At 41.0% G+C, this 21210-nt stretch overlaps 1 protein-coding gene across 4 annotated transcripts in view; it reads left to right on the forward strand.

Moving 5' to 3' along the window:
* NRXN3 (neurexin 3) overlaps positions 1 to 21210 on the forward strand; it is an 897015-nt gene that overhangs the window by 18863 nt on the left and 856942 nt on the right. For 2 of the 4 annotated variants that reach the window (XM_030451649.1, XM_030451652.1), the window contains exons 2-4: positions 8957 to 8974; positions 18333 to 18362; positions 20679 to 20690. In XM_030451649.1, coding sequence (XP_030307509.1) covers positions 8957 to 8974; positions 18333 to 18362; positions 20679 to 20690 — 60 coding nt within the window. The remainder of the gene's footprint in view (positions 1 to 8956; positions 8975 to 18332; positions 18363 to 20678; positions 20691 to 21210) is intronic. The other 2 variants (XM_030451650.1, XM_030451651.1) reach the window with 1 other exon arrangement.

The following is a 21210-nucleotide window of genomic DNA, read 5'->3' on the forward strand; positions in this document are numbered from 1 at the left end:
AAATATTCCCAAAGTTCATTCCTGTCCATCATTTTTTTTTTTGCATGATAAGAGAGGAATAGAGGTAGCACAATTTGCAATGGATTTGAAGGTACTAAATGCTTTTGGTAGCTGTCATGGTCATGTTCTGAGAACAAGACAGAGCTGAAAATACTCAGCATGTGTTCAGGTTCTTGCTCAACAGGAGGAGAGGTTCTCTTTTTCTGCGGCATATTGTGCATAACGCCCTGGTTTCCAGTCTGTGTCAGTCTTGCAGATAATGCGGAGAAAATCAAACATTCATGGGCATGATTTGAGTACTATGAGCAGATAGCAGAGTTTTAGCTTCTTGGGTCACATGGCTTGTTCACTTCAATGTAAGCCAGAAGACTGTTCAAAAATAGGTCAATTTTTGTGGTTATCAGCATAGGAAAGCCCACTGTTGAGTATCATCATCATCAGTGAGCTCCCTATTGTCTTTATATCCTGATAACCTTCTAACATTATTGCCTTGCGTGGATTTGAGAGGTCTGAGAATAAGTAGCTATGTTGGTGAATCCAGATATGGCATTCCTGGTCAGGAGATTATTTCATTGAGGGAGATCCATCCAGTTGCCTTTCCTTCCTGATGTCTAAATCAATCAAAATAGGAAGGCTGTTGGAGAAACTGGCTCCTGTATACTTATGATCTGTTATGTGCATCATCTCCAGCTTATAAGAACACCTGTTTGTATGATATAATGCCACCAATGAAGTGTTACCTCAGTTGATTTAGTCCTTGTTAGAGTTAAGAGAAAATTTGGCTTATAATGGGAAGCTAGTTTCAATTGTACTTAGAACATGAGGAATCAGCTTTCTATGGGAATGTAACTCTCTTGCAATTAGATTTTTAAAGACTGTGCAAATCATGAGGCTCTCTCACCTTGAGGAGAGGTCTGAATGAGGGTTGATGTTTCCAGCCATAAGTTTTGAATGTAAGCAGCTGCAGAGGTGCCCAGGTACTGTTACAGAAGTATGAAAAAAACGGCAGAAGTAATGGCTTTCAGAAGCTCCTAGGTTGTTGAACCAGGAGGGAAAGAGAAATCTTCTTCTTTTTCCCACTGAAGATGACCTATGAAAATGCAGAAATAATTTTCCTTGTAACCATACCACTGCTCCTAATTTACAAATGGATTATAAACAGTGGTTCCAAATATTGTAGCTAAAGGCAGGAAAGTAATTTTTCCTCCTTTTTTTTTTTTTTTTTTTTTTTTTTTCCTGTGAGTGACAACTTTGGTGGAAAAAGCTTTGGCACTTTTAGTAGTGGAGGAGACTGTACCCCACGTGCACAACTTGGGCATGCACTATCAGACTGTCTGTGTTTTTCTATGACGTGCTGTGTTTCTCCTATGGTGTCCATTCCTCCTTTACAAGAGGGATAACTTGATCTTGGCCCAAGTGAATTGTAGAACAGGTGAGCTCTTTACAATATGTGATACTGCTAAACAGAAAGAGAAAGGTGCTCTGGATTTGAACCAGGCCCTGTTGAGGAACAAGAATCTCCAGAGAGGTACAGTGCTCTTAGGCTGATTTATTCAAACACTGTCTGTATTTCTTATTCATAAACTTGTCAGTCTGTGTTTCTGACAAGAGTCATAACTTTGTTCTCATTAGATTTTTGGCCAAACTGTGTAGCACTGTATGGCCCTAGAGGAGGGATAGGCTCCCAGTGGGTTTAGACCTGTACTAAGCTAGAGTTACACAAATGGTCCAATACAACTAACTAACAATAAAATAAGATAAAAAAACTTGTCCTGCTGTAGATAACTTAAAGATTTTTTTACAGTAGGTGTGGAAAGGCTGTGATATGCAAGTCTTAATGGACCAGCATTTTTCAGGTTAGAAAAGAAGTGGCTAAAACAGGAGATGAGTTAGGTAGTTCTAGTCAAGAATGCTGTGGTGATGCTAAGTAGAGAATGTTTAATCAGAATATTTTACAAAGAAACAGGGGACCTGTAATGAGATACATTCAGCTGCAGGTTTTAAATGAACAAATGAAAATATTTTTCACACCACATCGAGTCTGATTCTGGAAGAGACAAGACAAATCCAAGGAAGTAAAAGTCCATCATCAAGGAGAGTTAAACATTTTGCTCAGGATGCAACCTCCACCAGTCTGTCATTGCTGGAAGCTGTTAATGGCACTGCTAATTTTCTCTGTTCCTTTGACTCTTCCCAGACTACTGGTGCTTGACTGCTGTCAGAGGCTCTGCTTTGGTGTCTGCCCTCCTCCATTACTGAGGCTCTTAGCTTGTGGTGCCTGGTAGCTGTTACAGACGGGACTGTCTGGGGAGGGTGTGTTGTGAATTAGAATAATAAAATCGTAGAAAATGGGATTGGAAAAGGTCTCATGGGCCAACTAGTCTTTCCAAGACAATATCAGGTGTATCTGAAAAATTAATGAGAAATACTTGTCTAGTCTTTTCTTAATAGTCTCCAGTGCAGGTGGCTAACCCTCAGTAGCCAAGCTATTCCAGAGCCCCACTACCCTGTTTCTGCCAAAATTTTTAACATTAAACCAAAACTTTTCTTTATGCATTGTAAATTTCTTCTCACTCTATCTCAGGTGAATACAGGGGACACTGTGTTTTTTTCTGCTTGCACCTGTAATTCAAAAGTTATACAGTTATGTGTTTTCATGTGCTCCACAACTGGCTGATTGAAAATGTACAGGGATGCTGTGCAGAAATAGTAGGGGGCAAATCCTCTGTCTTCTCCATTGTCCATGCACCTACAATTAAACAGAAAGAAGCTCCACCCTGGAGTCCTCAGGCAATATATCTAGGCAGTTTAAGTGAAGATCAACAGATGGTTTGGAGAGCACTGTGTAATAAAATCCTGGTTGGATTTTTGGTAGCAGTCAGCTACAGAACTATTGACTTTTCCCCCAGCAGTGTAGCCAGGACCGTGAGGAATGTACATGACCATATTTGTAGGGATGCATTTGTAGGAAGATGGCACTTCCACTGAAAGCCATGAAATCAGCAAGCAGCTTTATCTAAGAATAGTAAAGATATGAGTTAATTAGAGGAATTATTATGAATTCATTTCTCTAGGATTTTTTTTTTAAACTCTTGCTGGAGCTAAATAAATCTGTGCATTGGTTTCTGAAAGCAGCAGGCATACTTAATCCATCTGTACCATGTTGATATGAAAACAGTTTCCTAAATGGCCAAGCAATTGTATTGAAACTGTAAGTGGCTTGTAAATGTATCCCCAGCCAGCTATAGTGCACACTCTGCCCACATTTCTTGGTTGCCTGAGAGGAGAAAGCTTGGCTCCTTGAGGTAAAGAGTCTGTTTTCTTTGATAGATTTAGGATCCACTCAAACTTCATACACTTAAGAGTGACATACATGAGCATGTGTCACTCAGTCTCAAATTTCACCCTGTGGAGAGGGCTAGCTGCCCACAGTGTTCATGCACACAGTATGGAAAAGAGCATTGGAGGCATCAAATCACTGCTAAGCATTCAGATAAGACTTGAAATCAAATCCCTTCACCTCATTTAAATCAGGAGTGCTTTAAAATCACATGGCACTTTCAGTAGAATCAGCTGAGTTTCATTCTGCCTCTAAGTACCTCTTGTTGTTCTAACTCTGACATGCTAAACTGCTGTGTGGTGTTCCTATAAGCTGTTAAACATCTGTGTCTCTTGCTTCAGAGCTGGCTGATTTTCAGTGCTGGATGAATGATTCCTATATTCACAGCTAATAAGTGCTTTGGGATCTCAAGTATTAGCTGTGCAAAGGCACAGTACCACAAATGTCTGCAATTCTACCAAGTGAATACTATTCCCAAGAGACTGAAGCCTAAGAGATCCCTTGGGACAAAGGACGCAGAGAAACATAATTGATTATAATGAACTTGTTTGCGTACGTGTCACTGCTTGTCTCTACTGAATAAATTCAGAAGTGTTCAACACTCCATTAACACAAATTACAGGGTCCTATTCTTTTGGAGTGAGACAATAAGGCCTACACCTGCTAGTACTGTGAAGTTTTAATGATCTCAGCGTGCAGCTCAGTGACAGACATCATAGGCTCAAGTGGTTTTGGATTTGTTTCAGTATCCTAAACGATTAGCAAATTAAATAGAATTGGTCAGATTTACTTGTCGCAACCCCATTGGAATCAGCAGAAGGATACCAGGCATGGAGCCTACTACCAGATTAAGACAAAAGTTGTTAAGTCAGTATGAGGGGTGAAATCATGACCTTATAGAAGTAACTGTCAAGTCTTTTATAAATTTCATGGAGCCAGGATTTTAACTTAGTTAAACACAAAGCAAACAATATTCAAAGTGTCTGTCTTCTGTGTGAGCATGGGTACAACAGAGATATTGTGCTAATGTCTGAAATTTATCTCATTGTAGAGCCCATCTTTACCCAAGCAAACTGGTGTTAGAAGCTGTTTATGCAATGTAAATGCTGTTTCTTTTTATGTTGTTATACTCACAGGAATCTGTAGAGTTATGCACCAAAACCACTGATCCCAAACAGCTTGATGTATGAGATGATGTAGGAACATGCATTTACCTTTATCTTAACAGACCAGGATAGGATAGAATTGAGACTACTTGCCAAGTCAGTACCTGGAATTGACACCTTGATGAAGTATCAGATTAATGAAGACTTTGATCATCACAATTTGAGGGATTTCCAGCTCTGCAAAAAAACAGCTCTACATGGTTCATTTAAAATGTTGTTCAGCAAAGAGGAAGTCACCCAGTTCTGAGTCACCAGCACCTCTTACTACCACACCAGGGAGTCCAGTCTGGCTTTTGACTCATTAATTTCTTTTGAATCGTATCTTTTGAATCATTTCACAAGCAGCCATAAATACATCCCTCTATGGTTTCTGAACCATTTTTATAAATATCAGTAAGTCTAAGTAAATGACTGAGAGTTCCCAACTGGTCATGCTTCTGCCAGTGGAATTTTACCAGTATCCATTTTCTGCATTTGCAGCATGGTGAAACCTAAATCTGCTTTAGGAGTCAGCAACTGGATGAGCTTCAGAATAAGGTGGCTTTCCTGTCCAAAGGCAAGATCTCCTCTTATTTGGGAGTGGGTCGTCTTTGCCTCTTTAGAGGCATCTAGATGCCTCTAAATGTTATTTTTTTCCTCTTTCCAGTTTCATGCCTGCTCCCCATTTCTCTCCACACACTGGTATCAGAGAGAGGGCAACCACAGAGCCCTTCAACGGGATGCTGGAGGGACTTATAGTAAAAGACAGTGACACTCACTTCTAGGTGCTTATTTCCACTTAGCTGGAGATACTTCTGCCTGCCAGCCAGTTTGTGATGTGTGAATTCAGTCAATGGTTCTCAGTTTAGCTGGCAGAAGACAATCCACAGCCCATCCAAGTGCGGACCAGATTGAATGGAACATGGAGGTAGGAATGAAGTTGGTCTCTTTAGCTCAAGGTGATGTGTACTGGTAGGGCTCACATGCATAGAAAGTCTGTGCTGTCCTTCCAGTTGGACCGAGAAGTGTGCTCTCGTGACACCTTCCCTTATTTTTAAACTTCCTGTTAGAAATGTTAGACTTAAAAATATCTCACATGTTTCCTCTACAGGCACAGGAATGATCTGATCTATAATTATATTTGCTTTGTTTCTCCAGCTCCCCTTCATCCCTCCCTTCCCAAACGGCTGGGGCCCACCAGACAAAGGCAGCAGCCCTGCTGATCCCTCATTCAGCCCTGCTATTAGCATCAACGACTCAAAACAAACAGCACCAGCTTGCTCTCAGCCCTTAACAAAGGAGCAATAAATGGACTCTTGTGTATAGGATAAAGCAAACTCTGCCTTGTCTTTTCTTAAAAGCCAGACCTTTCTATGTCTGAAGTGCTCTGAGCTGGAGAAAGTGGAGAAATCCTCACGTGCATGGCAGCAAGTCCTATGGTAACTGGGCTTTTTTTTAGCCATGGGTTCTGCATGCTACCTATTTAGTTAGGGAATGATGTACCTCCTCAGTCCCTGTGGCAAATAGGAGGTCCCTATGCAGAGACAGGAAGGTAGTGCTGATGGCAGAAGAGAGTAGGGCATGTTTTAAACAGTCCTTTTGAAAAAACCAAACCAAAACAAACAAAAAAACCCCATGAGAATTTGTGAGACCATCTCAGATGGCAGGGTCTGAAGGAGAGTCAACTGCACTCCTCGAATTTGCTCAGTCTGCCTATTTGTCATCTCTATCTTCTGCCTTCCATAAGGCCTTAGATTTCTCCTAATTATGGAGCCACCAGCATAAGGTACTTCCTGAGAGGTTTCTTTTTAAGGGTTCCTTTTGTCCATAAGTACAACCACAGTTTTAACTATACACCACAGTGGAATGGCACACCATGCTGCAGAGGTGTTCCGGAGTTTCCTGTGAGGACTTAGATGGCAATTAAGATTCAGTGTCACAGTGAGATTTATTGGAGGGTCTTTTGTGAGGTCTGACTAGCTATATGCTATTTTTATTTTCATGAAGAAATCAGTGCTTTCTCATGTGTGTATTAAAATTAAAAAGAAATACACCGTTTGAAAATCAGCATTTGCCAGCAGATACCACATGGGGGTGTGTCTGCAATACAAGAAACTCCCTTTGTATTTAGTATGGGAAGAAACACTAGTGCCTGGGGCTGCCACTTAAGTTAATACTGCAAAAGTGTCACAGAGATGCAAACAGTGACTTTTCTGATGCAACTACTGTATACAGAAATTGTGTTGGGTGAAGACTTTCTAAAAAAGATATAGCAAAAGAAAGCTGTGAGTAAAACCAGTCAGGATCAGGGAAGCCTGTTCTTGGGGACATTGCAACAAAAAATGTGGGTAAAAGGAAATTCTTTTGCTGTCTGCCTCCCCTGACTTGCCATTGAGAAACTACATTTGAGAGACATTTGTGTAGTTCTTAACACATCATTGTTACCCTTTTTAAGAGCTTCATGACCTGTTTAATTCATGCACAGTTAAATAAGTATTATTTCAAGCAGTGTATCAGTTACAGCCCACTGCCTCTTCTCTTATTTGCTTAATGTGTTTATCCCTTGCTTGCCCCTGGTTAGCTCTTTCCTTTGCCCTTTCTGTTTGCTGATCCTTTTTATTCTCTAAAAATCCCATGGATTTCCTCCTGGAGCACAGACACACACACAGTGAGGCTGCCTGCTGTTCTTGGCCCTCAAGGTAGCCTGGACTGCAGCTGTGCCTGCTCTTTTATCAGGCATGCAGGGAGCCTAAGAGGACAAAATGGGTCTAGAGCTTTGTACCTGCTCAGTTCAGGCCTTGGGACAGCCGCTAGATTTGCAGAAACATTTGTAATACCTTATGGTGCTTCCTTCTTCCTCTTCTGAAATATGTAGTCTTCTTCATCATTGATCTTCAGAGGTCCCTTCCAACCCCTGATATTCTGTGATTCTCTGATTCTCTGAGTTGAACTGATGAATCAGTCCCTCCGCTTTTTGTGCATTGTTTTATTTGGGTTGTTACATCCATAGGGAAGGATGGCTGGCTGGTTTGATATGTGTGTGATGTAACTCAAGGACTTTTCCTGAAATGATTCTGGAGCCATTAAAAAGTGATAAAAAAATACAACAGAAATATAAACACAAAAATCAATATGCACCTGCATCACCTGCTCACCTAATGTCTCAGGAAGACAGATGGCACAGGTTTCACAGAAACCCAGATGAATTGTACAGGAAAGGGGAATGGAAATTGGAGGTGATATTCAGGAATATTCTTAGACCTTGGTATGTAGCCAAAGCATCCAGCATGTCATGATCCTAGACTTGTGGCAGAAGTGGTCTGGGAACTGTAGTAGTCCAAATTGTTAATGTGTTGCTTTGGGGTCTTACTGGAAAGACAATACCTCTAGGAGCACAACTCCTGGCCAAGGTATAAGCATCTAGGCAAGAATGCTACCTATGAGCCTGACCCCACTGTTTACTCAAGGAAGTCAATTTTTTACTTTGGAGGGCTGCCTTGGAAATAAAATACTGATCTAGTCTAATCCCATAAGATTTCAGGGATTCCTGCTTCATAATATTATGATAAGGTGTAGCTATTCAGAATAAGACTAAACTTGGAATGCTAAAGAAGTTAGGAGAGGCATTTTTTTGAAGGATATTCTCTGGAATTTGTGGGCTTGGCCCAAAACAGACATTACATTTGAAGATACACCTCTTCTGTGATCAGTAATACAACTTACATTGTCTTACTTCTCTTTTCTTTAAAGGACTAATTTATTATGGGGTTTATGTGATTGGTTTTGAAAAGTGGTCTTATGTCACAAAGAATAAAAATGCTGAATGTCACTTGATCTGAATTCAGCGTCTTTTGAAAAGACACGTGGGATGTGCAAGCCTCTGGCACTCTTCCCTACCACTACTGCTGTCTGCAATGAAGGATGTTGTTTTGGGAATGATGGGCAGGAGTAATTAAAGTAATGGGCTCTCTCTAGACTTTGAGTTGATGATGGGTGTCTTTCACCTGGTCATAAATTCACATGGCCCCTCATACAAGGGGAGCAGGTTCTTTTATTCTTTCTGAAAACTTGCTTGAATTTATGTGCAATAGAAGCCTGTTGACAGGTTATTTTTTGTTTCTTTCTCTTGTATTTCTGTGTGAAAAGCAGTAGAATATTTTAACCAATATTCTTACAGGAACTGACATGGATTGATTCTATCTGATTCCAGGAACTCTCTCCGGACAGATATGATGGTGGATTCCTTCTACATGCACAGTGGAGAGGGAGCCAGTGCCTCCTCCCTTGCATGGCTGGGTGCTTGGCTGCAGATGGGTGGCCTTCAAACAAACCTAATTACTTCTGGTTTTGCATGAAATTGATTTCCATGCAAGGATGCTGAGTTGCTGTGTGCATCTCTAATGTCTTTTCTCTCTTCTCTCTCTCTTTTTCCCTTTTCTGCCTTCTGCTTGCCACGAAAACACCTCAACAGATGTCAATCTTATTCCAGGTAAGTGTTGTATTTGCTGAGCTGAAACGCTGCTCTGTAAGGAGTGGTGATGGGAAGTTACCGGGGGCAGAATTCTTATCCTGCTCCCTAAGAGTGTATAGACCCAATCTTCATACTGGACATCACAGGATTTGCATTGCAAAGACTTTGTAAAAATGAGGGCTTCATGGTAGCAAAAGTCACAAACTTTCCTCTTCAGAGATTTTGTTGGTCAGTTAAAGGGATGCTGTCTGAATGAAAGTTACATTCAAATGGTTGCTTGTATTGCTAACTACCTGGCACTGAACATTGTATAATATGCAGTTTATTTCTGATACATCTGTGTGTAGCCTAGCATGCAAACCTAGTTCAGTCGTTTCTTTCTCCAGCTGCAGTCTACTTCATTTGCTAGTCCCACTGGTAACCTGCTGAATTTCATTTCCACTAATGGAGGGTTTTTTTTGTTATTTTATTTCAGAGCTTAAACAGTTTAAAAATCTTTCTGGATGAATGTGAGTGTGTGATCTTATTGAGGTATCAGAACTTTAATTCCTGACAGGGTACAAATGAGTCATTTAATTAAAAGGGAAAAGAATGTGTGTTTTATGTGCTTGTTTATTTGGGGATTTCTTCCACAAAGAAGTGTTTTGCTGCAGAGAACTCCAAACCTCCTTCCTCAGACTGCTCTTTCACTGCTAATAGGATCCGAGTCCCCCACTTCAGCTACAAGCTACCATTGAACTAGACCACCTTAAGCTGTAGTTGACAGTCTGTTGCCACTGATGCTTAAGAAATTAATTTTTACCCCCTACTTAGCCAGCTCCACCAAATTATTATATGAAATGAAAATGAGAGCCCAGGGAAGCAGCTGTCATTGCCCTGGCTAGAGTAGGATGATGGTCTTTTCCTTCTCAGCTCCCTAGCATTTGCTAAAGCTGACCTGGAATGAGCTCTCTGTTCAATTTGCTGTTTTTCTACTCTTGGATAGTCAGATTTTTTGAAATGCTTCAGAGACATGCAGTGAGGGCCAGTTGCTTGGGTAATTTCCCTGCATATTTAGCCTTTTGGCTTCTCTTGTCAGCCTCTTTTTTGTTCTGCTGAGGTCCTTTGCATTCTGTGCACATCTCAGATGGGAATAATGGGGATGCAAGTGGCCAAATGGCAAATGTTGCCTGGCATGCCTTCGAAAAAAAGGCTCTGTCAGTCATAACATTCAATCTTTTAAGTCACTCATGGAGCTGAACATGTATCTTCTCTTCCCCCATCTGAGGTGTCCAGGAACTCTTGTCTTCTCTCATCTTGGAAGGGTCTGGAAGAATAAGTACCAAATGCTCGAGTCACAGGTCTCTCCACCACCATAGCAACAGGGTATGCTCTGCAAGTGAAGATCTTACCTCGCTTATTTCACAAATGAAAGGAGTTTGTTGTATGTAAGCCCTGCTGCTCTACAAATGTTTTGCCTTTGGCTGCAAAGTAACATCACCACATTGCAATCATCAAAGTAGAGTATTTAGAGCAGGGTCCTTGGTCCTGGGACTGTTGCTGTCTGTCCTTAGCTGCTCACTGACTCATGGTGTTGTGTAGAGGAGAAATAATTTCTCATTTCAGTACTTCAGTTTTCCCTTTGGGGTTGTAGCTACAGCCTCATCTCACCTTCACCACATGCTTAGAGATCTTGGGCTGAACATTATGGAGGTTAAGAGCCTTATTACAGAGGTTAAGTGCCTTGGCTGAGGAGCCTTGTGCAGCACACACCAGAATGGATGGCTCTGTCAGCTCTGCACAATATCTGCCCCTTTCTTTGCACCTTTTACTCTTTGACAGTGGTCTGGGATCTGAAAGACAAATAGCTGGGAAAAGACCAGTAGGACAAGGAGCAAGTGATATGCTCCTGCCAGCCTCACTTTTTGCGGAAGAATATATGGTCAAGGAAGAATGAAATATGGGTCCTTGATATTATAGTGGCTGGTACTGATACCTGGCAGGTGCTGAAGTTTAAATAGTACTTTTCCTATTCATGTCACACCCCCTCTTTGAGAGAGATCTTCAGATATTCATGGGGAAGAGGCTAAGAGATGAAGTTTTGGGCATTTTACTGTCATGTTACTGCTGATTAGAATTTGCATGTGACTAAATGGACACAACCTAGTAGAAATGATCTAATCAGTTGAATTAGTTGGGGCCCCAAGGAAAAATTAAACCTTTTTTGCCTGAACAACTCCTTTGTAAGGGTACAGAGATCCTTGATGGCACAAGCGTACCAGCACTTTTAAAATCCTGGTCTTCAGTCTTCCAAGCTCCATTTTTTTAATGCTTCTGCTATTTTAGTCTCTTCCTAACTCCATGTCAGAGTCCTTTAAGCAGTACCCGTGTGCTGCCTTCTGCTTTCCTGAAGCTGAATCCTCCTTTTTGGGCATGAAATTGTGTGAATTATTTTTTAGCTCATCTGCGGTTTCCTATTTGCTGAAGGTACTAGATCAGAGTAAGGAACTGCCTATGCCACTCACACAGAAGTTTGAAGCAGTTTTATACAGGCTTATGTTATTCTTCCTAGATGCCACCATTGTTTTCAGTCTTGAATGCCCTTTGCACAGGCACTGTCACCAAATTGGATTCTCTTGCATGGAAATGTGAGTGTTTTTCAGCTCCATGCTTTCCATTTGCAACAACATGGCAGTAGTGATTACTGGGGTCAGAGCCAGAATTCATCTAGCCCAGAAATTTTTTTTATGAAAGTAGATGATCTAGAAGAAGTTTAAGAAAGCACACTACTATCGGTGGTTTCTGGTTGTCAATATTTTAAGGACTTTCTGACCTGATAATGCATTCAGGTTGTGGAGTTGTACAGTCATTGATAGACATTTTCTCTGGATGTGTCCAGTCTTTTTTTTTTATTAATCCACTTATATTTTTTAATTCTGTGATACTAAGTCCCACTGTTTAATCATTCAAATGTGGAAAGTACTTTCTATCACTTTTTTTTTTTCACCTGTTATTTGAGAATTTCATTCAGTGACTCCTACTCCTTGTGTGCTGACAAATACAGAAAAAAATTTTCCCTGTTCACCTTCTCTGTATTATTTGGGATTTTATCTCTATCATATGTATTTTCAGAGATGTCTTTTCCAAGATGAAAAATCCTATTCTATGCCTAACAATTCTTTTTTTTCCCAACTTGTGAACTTGATCATGTGCTCTGATTTGCAGTGATACACATCTTCTTATAGGTCAGCCATGAAATACACTCACTCTCATGTCTTGCTACCTGCACATTCTATTGTGTGTGTGGCCATCTTTGCAAACACTTTCAAAGTGTTTATTTACTTGCTTTCAAACACCACCATGTTTGTAGCACTCCAATGTGAATACTTATAGGAATATGCCATGTACAGTGTCAGAATACTATTTTGACCATAAGGGAAAGCATATAGGATGATTTGTTCACTATTTCTACCCATGGATGTTGAGGTAAAGGACTTTCACTTTGGCTTCTTCATGCTCTTGTCCCTTTGTTCTCTCAGAGTTGGTGCCACTCACCCTGACTCACTGCCCCCAGTAATGACAAAACTCATCCTGGAATTACATAGCAGAGGAAGCAAAGGGGATGGAAAAGAGGAGCTAGCACAGCTGTTGTGTGTAATTGGATTGGAAGTAGGCCTCCGGCTACAGTAACAACACTGCACTCCCGGCTGGCATCACTGCTGGGGCTTGCGAGGAGCCCTTGGCTCTTGTGCCTATCGTGGCTCAATCAAACAAAAGTGACTGCTCCCCAGCCTGTGCTACTGCTTTGCCCAGTTAGAAAAAACAGGCACCATGTGTGCCAGCAGCCAAGGAATCAGGTCATGCTCTTGGCAAAGCTGACATGTCTAGCAGGTAAAAGGTCTGAACTGGGTCTCAGAATTATTTTTCTTCTTCATCCATTCTTCACATCTCTCAAGACAAAGCTTTTGCTTCTTCCTCTGAGTACGATCCTTTGGTCCTGCTGGAATGCCCTTTTTTTGATACATGGGAACTCTAAGAGAGTCTTTCTTGGTCTTTGGATTTTAGAAAACCTCAAGATGCCTAGTTTAACAAAGACCATGTGAGGGATTTGTCAGCTCTCCTCCCTAACTAGAAAGGGGAACTGCTGATGGAGCTGGGGTAGGAGGCTCAGAGGAAAAAAAAGCCTATTTCTTAGGAAATCAAGAAAGGAGATGTAAACAACAGATTCATCAGAGTACTCTTCTCTATAGAAGATGTAGTTTTATTTTTGGAAGAATCCCTGCTTATCGTGATTTCTGTCTTTACTTTTGCTTTAAAGGATTTGCCCTGGACCAGACAGTGTGATGCCTTTCCTCAGATATACATTGCAGGTGTCCCTGATTGAATGGGTTATGGATCCTGATACCCAGGAAAGGATCCTCTGTGGACAAGCCTGCCCCTGGGAGAGCTGGGCTGCTGCTGCTGCTGCCTGGCAGTCTCTCTTTTTATTCCTCAAGAGCTTTTAGATTAATTATCTGGCAGTATCATTAAAAGAGAAGTATTAAGGCTGCTCGCCTTAACAGAGCAATTCAGCAGTGCACGCACACTCACACACCCATCCACACCCCCAAAGCATGGGCCCAGCAACATGGGACAAGCTAGGATTAACTAGAGGAAGGAGTCCATCATCTTCTCTTGCTGCAATCAATTGTCACTCTCAGATGTATTTTGTTCTCACTTTCTTGGGTTTAGTGGCTTTATTTTTCCATTTTAAGTGCTAAGCACCCAAATGTGGTGTGGGGGAGAGGGTGGCGGGTGGTGGAAGGGCAGTGGAGGTGAGGTTCAAACTGTCTCCAAGCTTTGCTCCATTTTCTTCTTCACCCTGAAAATTGCTCCTAGTGAATCCTTAAAGAGGACTGCTGTTTAACAACATTGCTCTTTCATATCATTATATTGTGAAGTTAAAAAAAAAGTCTTTCTGGCTTCATAAGAATCCAGTGTTGGCCCTTGATATTTTGTACAATTAACTCAGAGCCACTTAATTTTGTTATTTTGATAGAGAAAGCAGATGATTCACAATATTTTTTTTAGAAAGTAATTCTTTGAAATATGGGTTTGGGTTTTTTTTGTCTTTTAAAATTTTGTTTTGATTTTTTTTTCTCATTTTGTTTTTTGGATCAGGGGAGATTAACATTAACCTTTAAGAAAATAGTACTGATTGGGTAGCAGTTTAAAGAAACACCATAAAATGTCCCAGACGTAAATAGGAAGAGTCAGTTGTGGCAGGCATAAATCATGTCCAGAGAGCAGAGTTTGTATGTCTGTCTGCCCTCAGCAATGGACATATTATTTTAATAACAAACCCATGTTTTGAAGAAGTAGGCCACTTTCTGTTCACATTACTGCTGATATGGGGCTCCAGAGAAGCTGGGGCTCCAGAGGCTGAGCACAAGCAGATGCTCATCATTATCTAAGAAACCTGTTGATACCCTTCTTCTGAAGGTTTATTGGCTGATGCCCAAATAGCATGGTGATAGGTGTTCTAGCAAAATCAGGTCTAGTGTGCAGGTCTGAGAAATTCTTACATCTCTTGCATTGGTTTGTTGGATGTCCTATTAGTTTATTATAGTCTGTTAGCGAGTGCTATGTCATGCCACCTTGAGATTAACTTTTATGATTTGAAAATTGTTTTAGTATCTTTTCATATCTTGAAACTGGTGTAAAGGTGAGACAATGACGTCAATTTACATTTTGTCACAATTCTTTAGTCACAATTTTACTGTGACTAATTTGGGGCCTTTATTACACATATTATGAATGTCACAGATTTTAGATGTCAATGGTTGAAAGTTTTGGCTGTTAATGGCATTTTGTTGGAGATAAGTACACTTATTTTCATTCCTAATTTAAATTTTAAGAGAGGAAAATTTTTGCATGAGGAAAGCTGATACATTATTTCATTATTTATCTAATCAATCTAGAATACTGTTGGTGTTATCTCTGTTAAAAGAAGGATCTGTGTCAGTGGACAACTTAGGAGATAATATAGGTTTTTTTCGCTATAACTCTGAGTCCACTCTCCTTTTTCTTCTTAGTATAAAAAGGAAAAAATAGCATTTAAGGGGGGGGAGGGTGGAGAGGACAGACAACATTATTTTCATTAACTTCTCTACTACTGTTATTCAGTTGGAAATAGAAGATCAAGAGGTACATTTAGTACTACAGCTGCTCTTGTATTTCAAGTTTGTCAAAAAGCAAAAAGAGCCATAACACTTCACAGAATCACAGAATTACAGAATTATCAGATTTGGAAGGGACCTCCAGAGATCATCTAGTACAACTTTCCCACTGAAGCAGGATCATGTGGAGCACATCACACAGGATTGCATCCAGGTGGGGGTTTTGAGTATCACCAGGGAAGAGCACTGCATAACCTCCCTGGGCAGCCTGTTCCAGTGTCTTCTCACCCTCATAGCAAAAAAATGTTTCTCATGAATGGAGCTTCCTATGTTTCAGCTTGTGCCCGTTGCTCCTTGTCCTGCCACTGGGAGCTACTGAGGAGAAGTGGGCTACACCTTCCTTGCACCCACCCTTTAGATACTTGTTGGCATTTATAAGATCTCCTCTCAGCCTTCCAGGCTAAAGAGTCCAAGCTCTCTCAGCCTTTCCTCATAAGAGAAATGCTCCAATCTGCCAATCATCTTTGTTGCCCTCCGCTGGACTCTCTCCAGTAGTTCCCTGTCTCTCCCACTTCTTAGGGAGATTCTTTTGCAGGCATTTGAACTAAGGCCAAAGTAGAGGCCAGAATGGTGGGTACATCTGGGAGGTGCACTCACTCCTGGATTGTAGGAAAAGGGCTCTGAACTGCACCAGGTTATTGTGCCTGACAGATAAGGCACACAGAATTGGCCTTCTAAGGATAAGGACAAATGGACTGCCCATATTCCTGACATTTTGAGATTTTCATAGCTCCTCTGTGGCTGGTGCAAAGAGAAGGGGTCTTCTTATGATGTGATTGAGTGTTTAATGCAGATTCTTGCTTTGAACGCTATCTGGAATTTTCTCTGTCAGTATCTCTCTCCTCAAGTGGACAAGGCCCCTGCCATCCCCAGAAGCTGCACCAGGTGCTGTGCGTGAGGTGTACAAGGGGCTGAGGGCTTCTGAACCTCATCTCTGCTCTGGGTGTGATGTCCCCTCTGTGTTCAGCCAACTTCAGCTGCATATCATACTGCTACCTTCTTGCCTTTTCTCCTTTTTCATCATTGCTACAGGGTCTCTGTGTTTTGTAGGTCCCAATGATTATACTTGTGTCTTCTTGTGTCTTCTTTTACAGTGCCCTTAAGAGTGACTTTCAAGTGCCCATTTGGACAGACCTAAGATTTGCCTATCAAAAATGATGGGGGTTGGTGGCCATAAATAGAAACACAAATTCAACACACACTGCTAGCAGAGCAAAACGATTCAGCGAAATTACATCGTGTAGTTTAGACCAGAAATATGTCCTACAGTATCGAGTGTGCTGTGTTTATTTATAGATAAAAAAACTTAAAAAAATCTAAAGCTATGTCATGTTTCTGATTATTTTTCTAAATCCACAATAATCTTCAAGAACATTAAGATATTTGCATTCCTCAGACTGTACAATTATTAATCCCCTTATCTGGCTTGGAGTTCTCTGTGGGTGAACATATTCTTGAGATGATCTGGATTTTAGATTTCTCCATCAGACGTAGAAGAAAAATACAAAAGAGAGAGAACTAAACAAATTCAAACTCAGCATGCTGCTTGTTGAAAATTCTCATTCTAATAAATTGACCTCTCAGTCTCTGTGAAATTAAAAAAGTCACAGCCCTGTTTGTTTAATAAACTGACACAGTGTATATGTGTGTGTGTGTGTGCGTGTGTGTGTCAAAATCTCTGCAATACTAAGTGCTGTGAGTGGTAGGTGATATGGCAAAGGAATCACACTAAGAGAAGGTGTCAGAAAACAAAGTGCAAAAGGAGCACTCATGGCTTGAGTGAGTAGGACTCATTTTTTTGGGTTGTTCATCTGGGAGAGAAGACTGTGGAGACCTGATAGCTGCCTTCCATTATCTGAAGGGGGCCTACACAAAAGCTGGAGAAGGACTATTAACACGGGTGTGAGGGACAGTGGTCTTAAACTAGAGCAGGGTAGATTTAGATTGGATATTAGGAAGAAGTTCCTTAGTATGAGGGTGGTAAAATACCTGGTCCAGATTGTCCAGAGAGATGGTGGAGCCCCCATCCCTGGAGGCATTCAGGCTCAAGCTTCACCTGGATCTGAGCAACCTGATCTAGGTAAAGATGTCCCTGCTCACATCAGGGGGTTGGACTAGGACCTTTAAAGTTCCTTTCCAATCCAACTGATTCTGTGTATCACAAAATTAACTAATGGGTCAATTGTTGCCTAATGGATTTGGCAATATACAGTAGTATCTAAAAGATATTTGTATGACTGCAGTTGTACAGTAAATATGTTTGATAATTGGGACTAGGAATAGATTTTAATTGAAGCAAAGGTTTATGCCAGAAAGAGCTGCTGGAAAGACTGGAGCAGCCCAAGTGACCACCTCTGCCCCCATCTACACAGCTGACAGGGACTGACATTGGTTAGGGGTAGCTATGCTGCTTTCTGGCTTTACCTTGAATTATGAAAACAAAGAGTATCTTTAGCTACATAGCCATAAAGTAACACACTGTCCTTGGTAGTCTAATCTCCATTTTTTTTCCCAGAAAGGAAAAGGAGCAGTTTTAAAAATAAGTTACAGGTAATTTTTATAGTCCTTGCCAGATCTGGTGTACTGCTGTCTAATCTGGAAGAGTGAGTGGGGTTGATTGACTCCCTAAAAATACATGCAGAAGCTACTATGTTCAAGAACAAGGATAGCTATATGTGTGTGTGTGTGTGTATGCATTTAGCCCAAATGTTTCACCTGAAGCAGATGTGGTGGGCTCATTACCTCCCTTTCACTGACCATTATAGTCTTGAATTTTAAACCTTTAGCTGAAAAGTTATATCTATAGCTCTCCAGAGGAACAAATGGTCCCTGCAGATACCCATTGCAGACCCTGGCTTTGCTAGCCCATTTGGCTGTACTGGTTCCACGCAGTGCCTCTGTAGTCACTCCCAAAGAGATAAGTTGAATCTCAAATACAGTTCTGCAGCTACCACTGGGTGTTTCTCTACCTCTCACAAATGCTTTCCTTCTCCTTGGGGAAAGCAGTGCCTGCATATGTGTGTGCTTGGTGTGGTATAGCCATACTTGGTCTAGTTCAAGTATGTGAGCTCCAGTCGTGAGAGGACTGCAGCCAGTGTGCATGGGTATTGCTGCTGCTTTTTCTGTTTTGTTCTTTTTTTCTTACTTCCTCTCTCTCTCTCTTTCTCTCTCTTTTAAAGGACTCTCACACCTGATGATGGGTGAACAAGGTAAGTCCTTCCACTTTTTCTTTGTTTCAGCCATGACCATGAAAGAACTTTGTTCCTGCTGCTTTTCTGAGCTGTGCTTTGCATGCCAAAAGCAACTAAGCCTCCTGGGTGCCAGTGAAGCCATTTGCATTTTTGTCTCTGTATCCCATGAGCCATGGCTACTTGTCAGGCTGGGACTCAGTTGCTCTGAAGGGAGTATGAAATGGTTCCATGGACAGTAAAGACATATGCTCCTCCTTCCATGCAACCCACTGACTAGTTTATCTTACCGTTTCTTTCTTGTTATGCCATCTGTAATGACTCCCACTTCTGCCTGATAAATGTAGACCTCAATGTTGGTCTTTATTTTTAAGAGCGCAATTATTACAAAAAATATGTTAATAGCCCTCATGGCATGATCCTAACTCATTATGAATCCTGAAGAAAATTGCATATAATGGCCTGTAAGTCCTGTGTCTGCAATTTAAAATATTTAAATATGCACACAGCAAAATGGTTTAGAAAAAGAGCAAGGCTAAGCCCAGGTTGGGCTAGAAATAGGATCTAGGCCTGTTTCAGAGTTCCCTTTTTAATATCTCAGGCTTGATTACACGTCTCTTGGCTGTGACAGGATAAAACCATTAGTTGCATTTTGCACTGTGTGGCTGTGAAGCAAGAAGCTGATGAGGAGAGGTGAGGTGAGGTGAAGGGTGATGTTTCCCTTCCTCAGTGTAAGTATCTTGCTGACCTGGGTACACAGGGAGTAGTTAGCAGTGCTGGTGATGCTTTCTGGTTTTGTGAATGCAGAAATTAAATGCTTTGAAGACTTAATGGGAGGTGTGTGCACATGTGCACTAATAAGAGCAGACCAGCTGTTTGTCTGTGGGGATAAAATGTGAGGTTTGACTCTAAAGCCTGATGAGGGTTTCCTACACTAGATAGATATACAATACTGTTTTTGCCATTATGAGAACACATATCTGTGGTTAGTCCAAAGAGTTAGTATGTAATAGTGCTTATGAGGGCTCAATAGTGATTAGGTACTTGAATAAAAGAAGAATTAGTTTCTGTGTATCTCAGTGAAATGGAGAGAGGAGTAGGACATAATCAGTTTTATTATGTAGTTCAAGGTAGATGTCTGCTCTGAGGTCATGAAAGCTTAGAGACAATCAGAAGTGAAGCTGGGGCTCATTCTTCAGTTCCTGTACTGCTTAGCATCCTTGTGTGGTGGAAAAAATAGGAAAACAGGGCTCTTTCCATATTTCGAATGTGGAACATCTGGCTAAGCTCTAGAAAGCACTGAGCTCCTTCTCTAGCCCCACTTCTGCTCATCTGGGCTTCCAGCTCAGAGGTTGTCCTTGATCAAGAAGCATCCAGCTGACAGGTCCCTTCAGCTTTTCTAGTTGCTCAGGGTACAGCTGAGTATTTCAAACCATTGGCAGAGGAAGGGGTACAGCATTTTGGCACTTTGGGCGTGATGAGGACAGTGAACTTCCATGGGCATTTTCAATCTCAGTAAAACTGAAATATCTTTGTAGCAGTCTATGATTTAGCACTGAATTATATAAACAGATGCACTTGACCATTTAAATTACAAGTTGCAACCCAGCTGGCTCATGAGACTTCAATGGCCAATTCAGGCCTGTATGATTGCCATCAACCCTTTCTATACTCCCTTGGCTGGCAGAAAAATGTGAAAACTATGGGCTTCTGGCAATTTTAGCTACCCTTATTTATCCATGACACACCAGGGAACAGTGTCTTCTGTTTTCTTGACAACTAAGTCACAGATATTCCCTTCTGATACACATTTACTCTCGGTAAAAATAGGATGGATATAAAATATGTAAATGTATATGTGTGAGTAAATATGCAATGTCAACATTATATACAAATACATTCACTTTGGTAGGTGAAATATGTTTAGCAAATATATTACTATGAGATTTTTTTTTCTGTCCTACTCTGTTGTTTCCCTTGCTGATTTGAATTTGATGTGGAATGAGGCATATCACTGGCATGCTATTGCATGAGGGGTTTGCATTTCTCAGTATAAAATCAAATTAATGCCAAAGGGCTAAACTAGGCAGTTTCTGGTTGGACTGCTACTTATCTAATCCTTGCTTTGTGCTTTAGTTGTGATGTGTCTCTTGTTTTTCCTTTGACATTGTGTTTTGTTGGGTTTGGCTGCTACATGAATATGCTCTTGGTCTTGGTTTTGTAAGTGTGGCCAGTGACATGATTTTCTGTTTCTTATGCCTCCTTCTTTTGCCTTCTCCATGATGGACACCCTTCTTGTTCCTCCTCCTAACTGGATGCACACCTTCCTGTCTGTAGGTAGAAGTAAAGGTAGAGATCGCATTCTTTCTGACTTCATTGCTTGTAAAATGTTTGTTTGTTGATATACAAATTGTATTTTTATAAATGTGGTTCATATTGGAACTTGGTGCCTTTTCTTTTAAAAGTCTCTTTTGCATTGAATTATAGAAGAAAGGTTTATTAAGCTGAATGCTTTGAGGCCTTCTTAACAGGTGTTATTTTCTCCTTGTTCACACTAAGTATGAGCTGCTCGGTGTTATACTCTCAGTAGTTGGTGATGCTGGGGTGGAAAGGCACTGTCACTTTAGCTGAAGCAGAGTCAGAGGCCATTAAACTGGTATTGCTGACTCTCTTGCACTGAAGTGTTGACACTGCTGGAAATGTTGGCACTGGTGTTGGTGGAAGCAGGATGTGAGCTTGTCCAGTATCCTTCAACAATGGAAGTCATTGGAGCTATCATTTCTCCCCTAAGGTCTGCTTCACATCCTCTCTTCAGTGAAAAGGTGTTTTTGAAGAGAAACTGGGTTGCAAAAAGCTGCATAGGAAACAG

This window comes from Calypte anna, chromosome 5A (genome assembly GCF_003957555.1).
Source record: "Calypte anna isolate BGI_N300 chromosome 5A, bCalAnn1_v1.p, whole genome shotgun sequence".
NCBI classification, from domain to species: domain Eukaryota; kingdom Metazoa; phylum Chordata; class Aves; order Apodiformes; family Trochilidae; genus Calypte; species Calypte anna.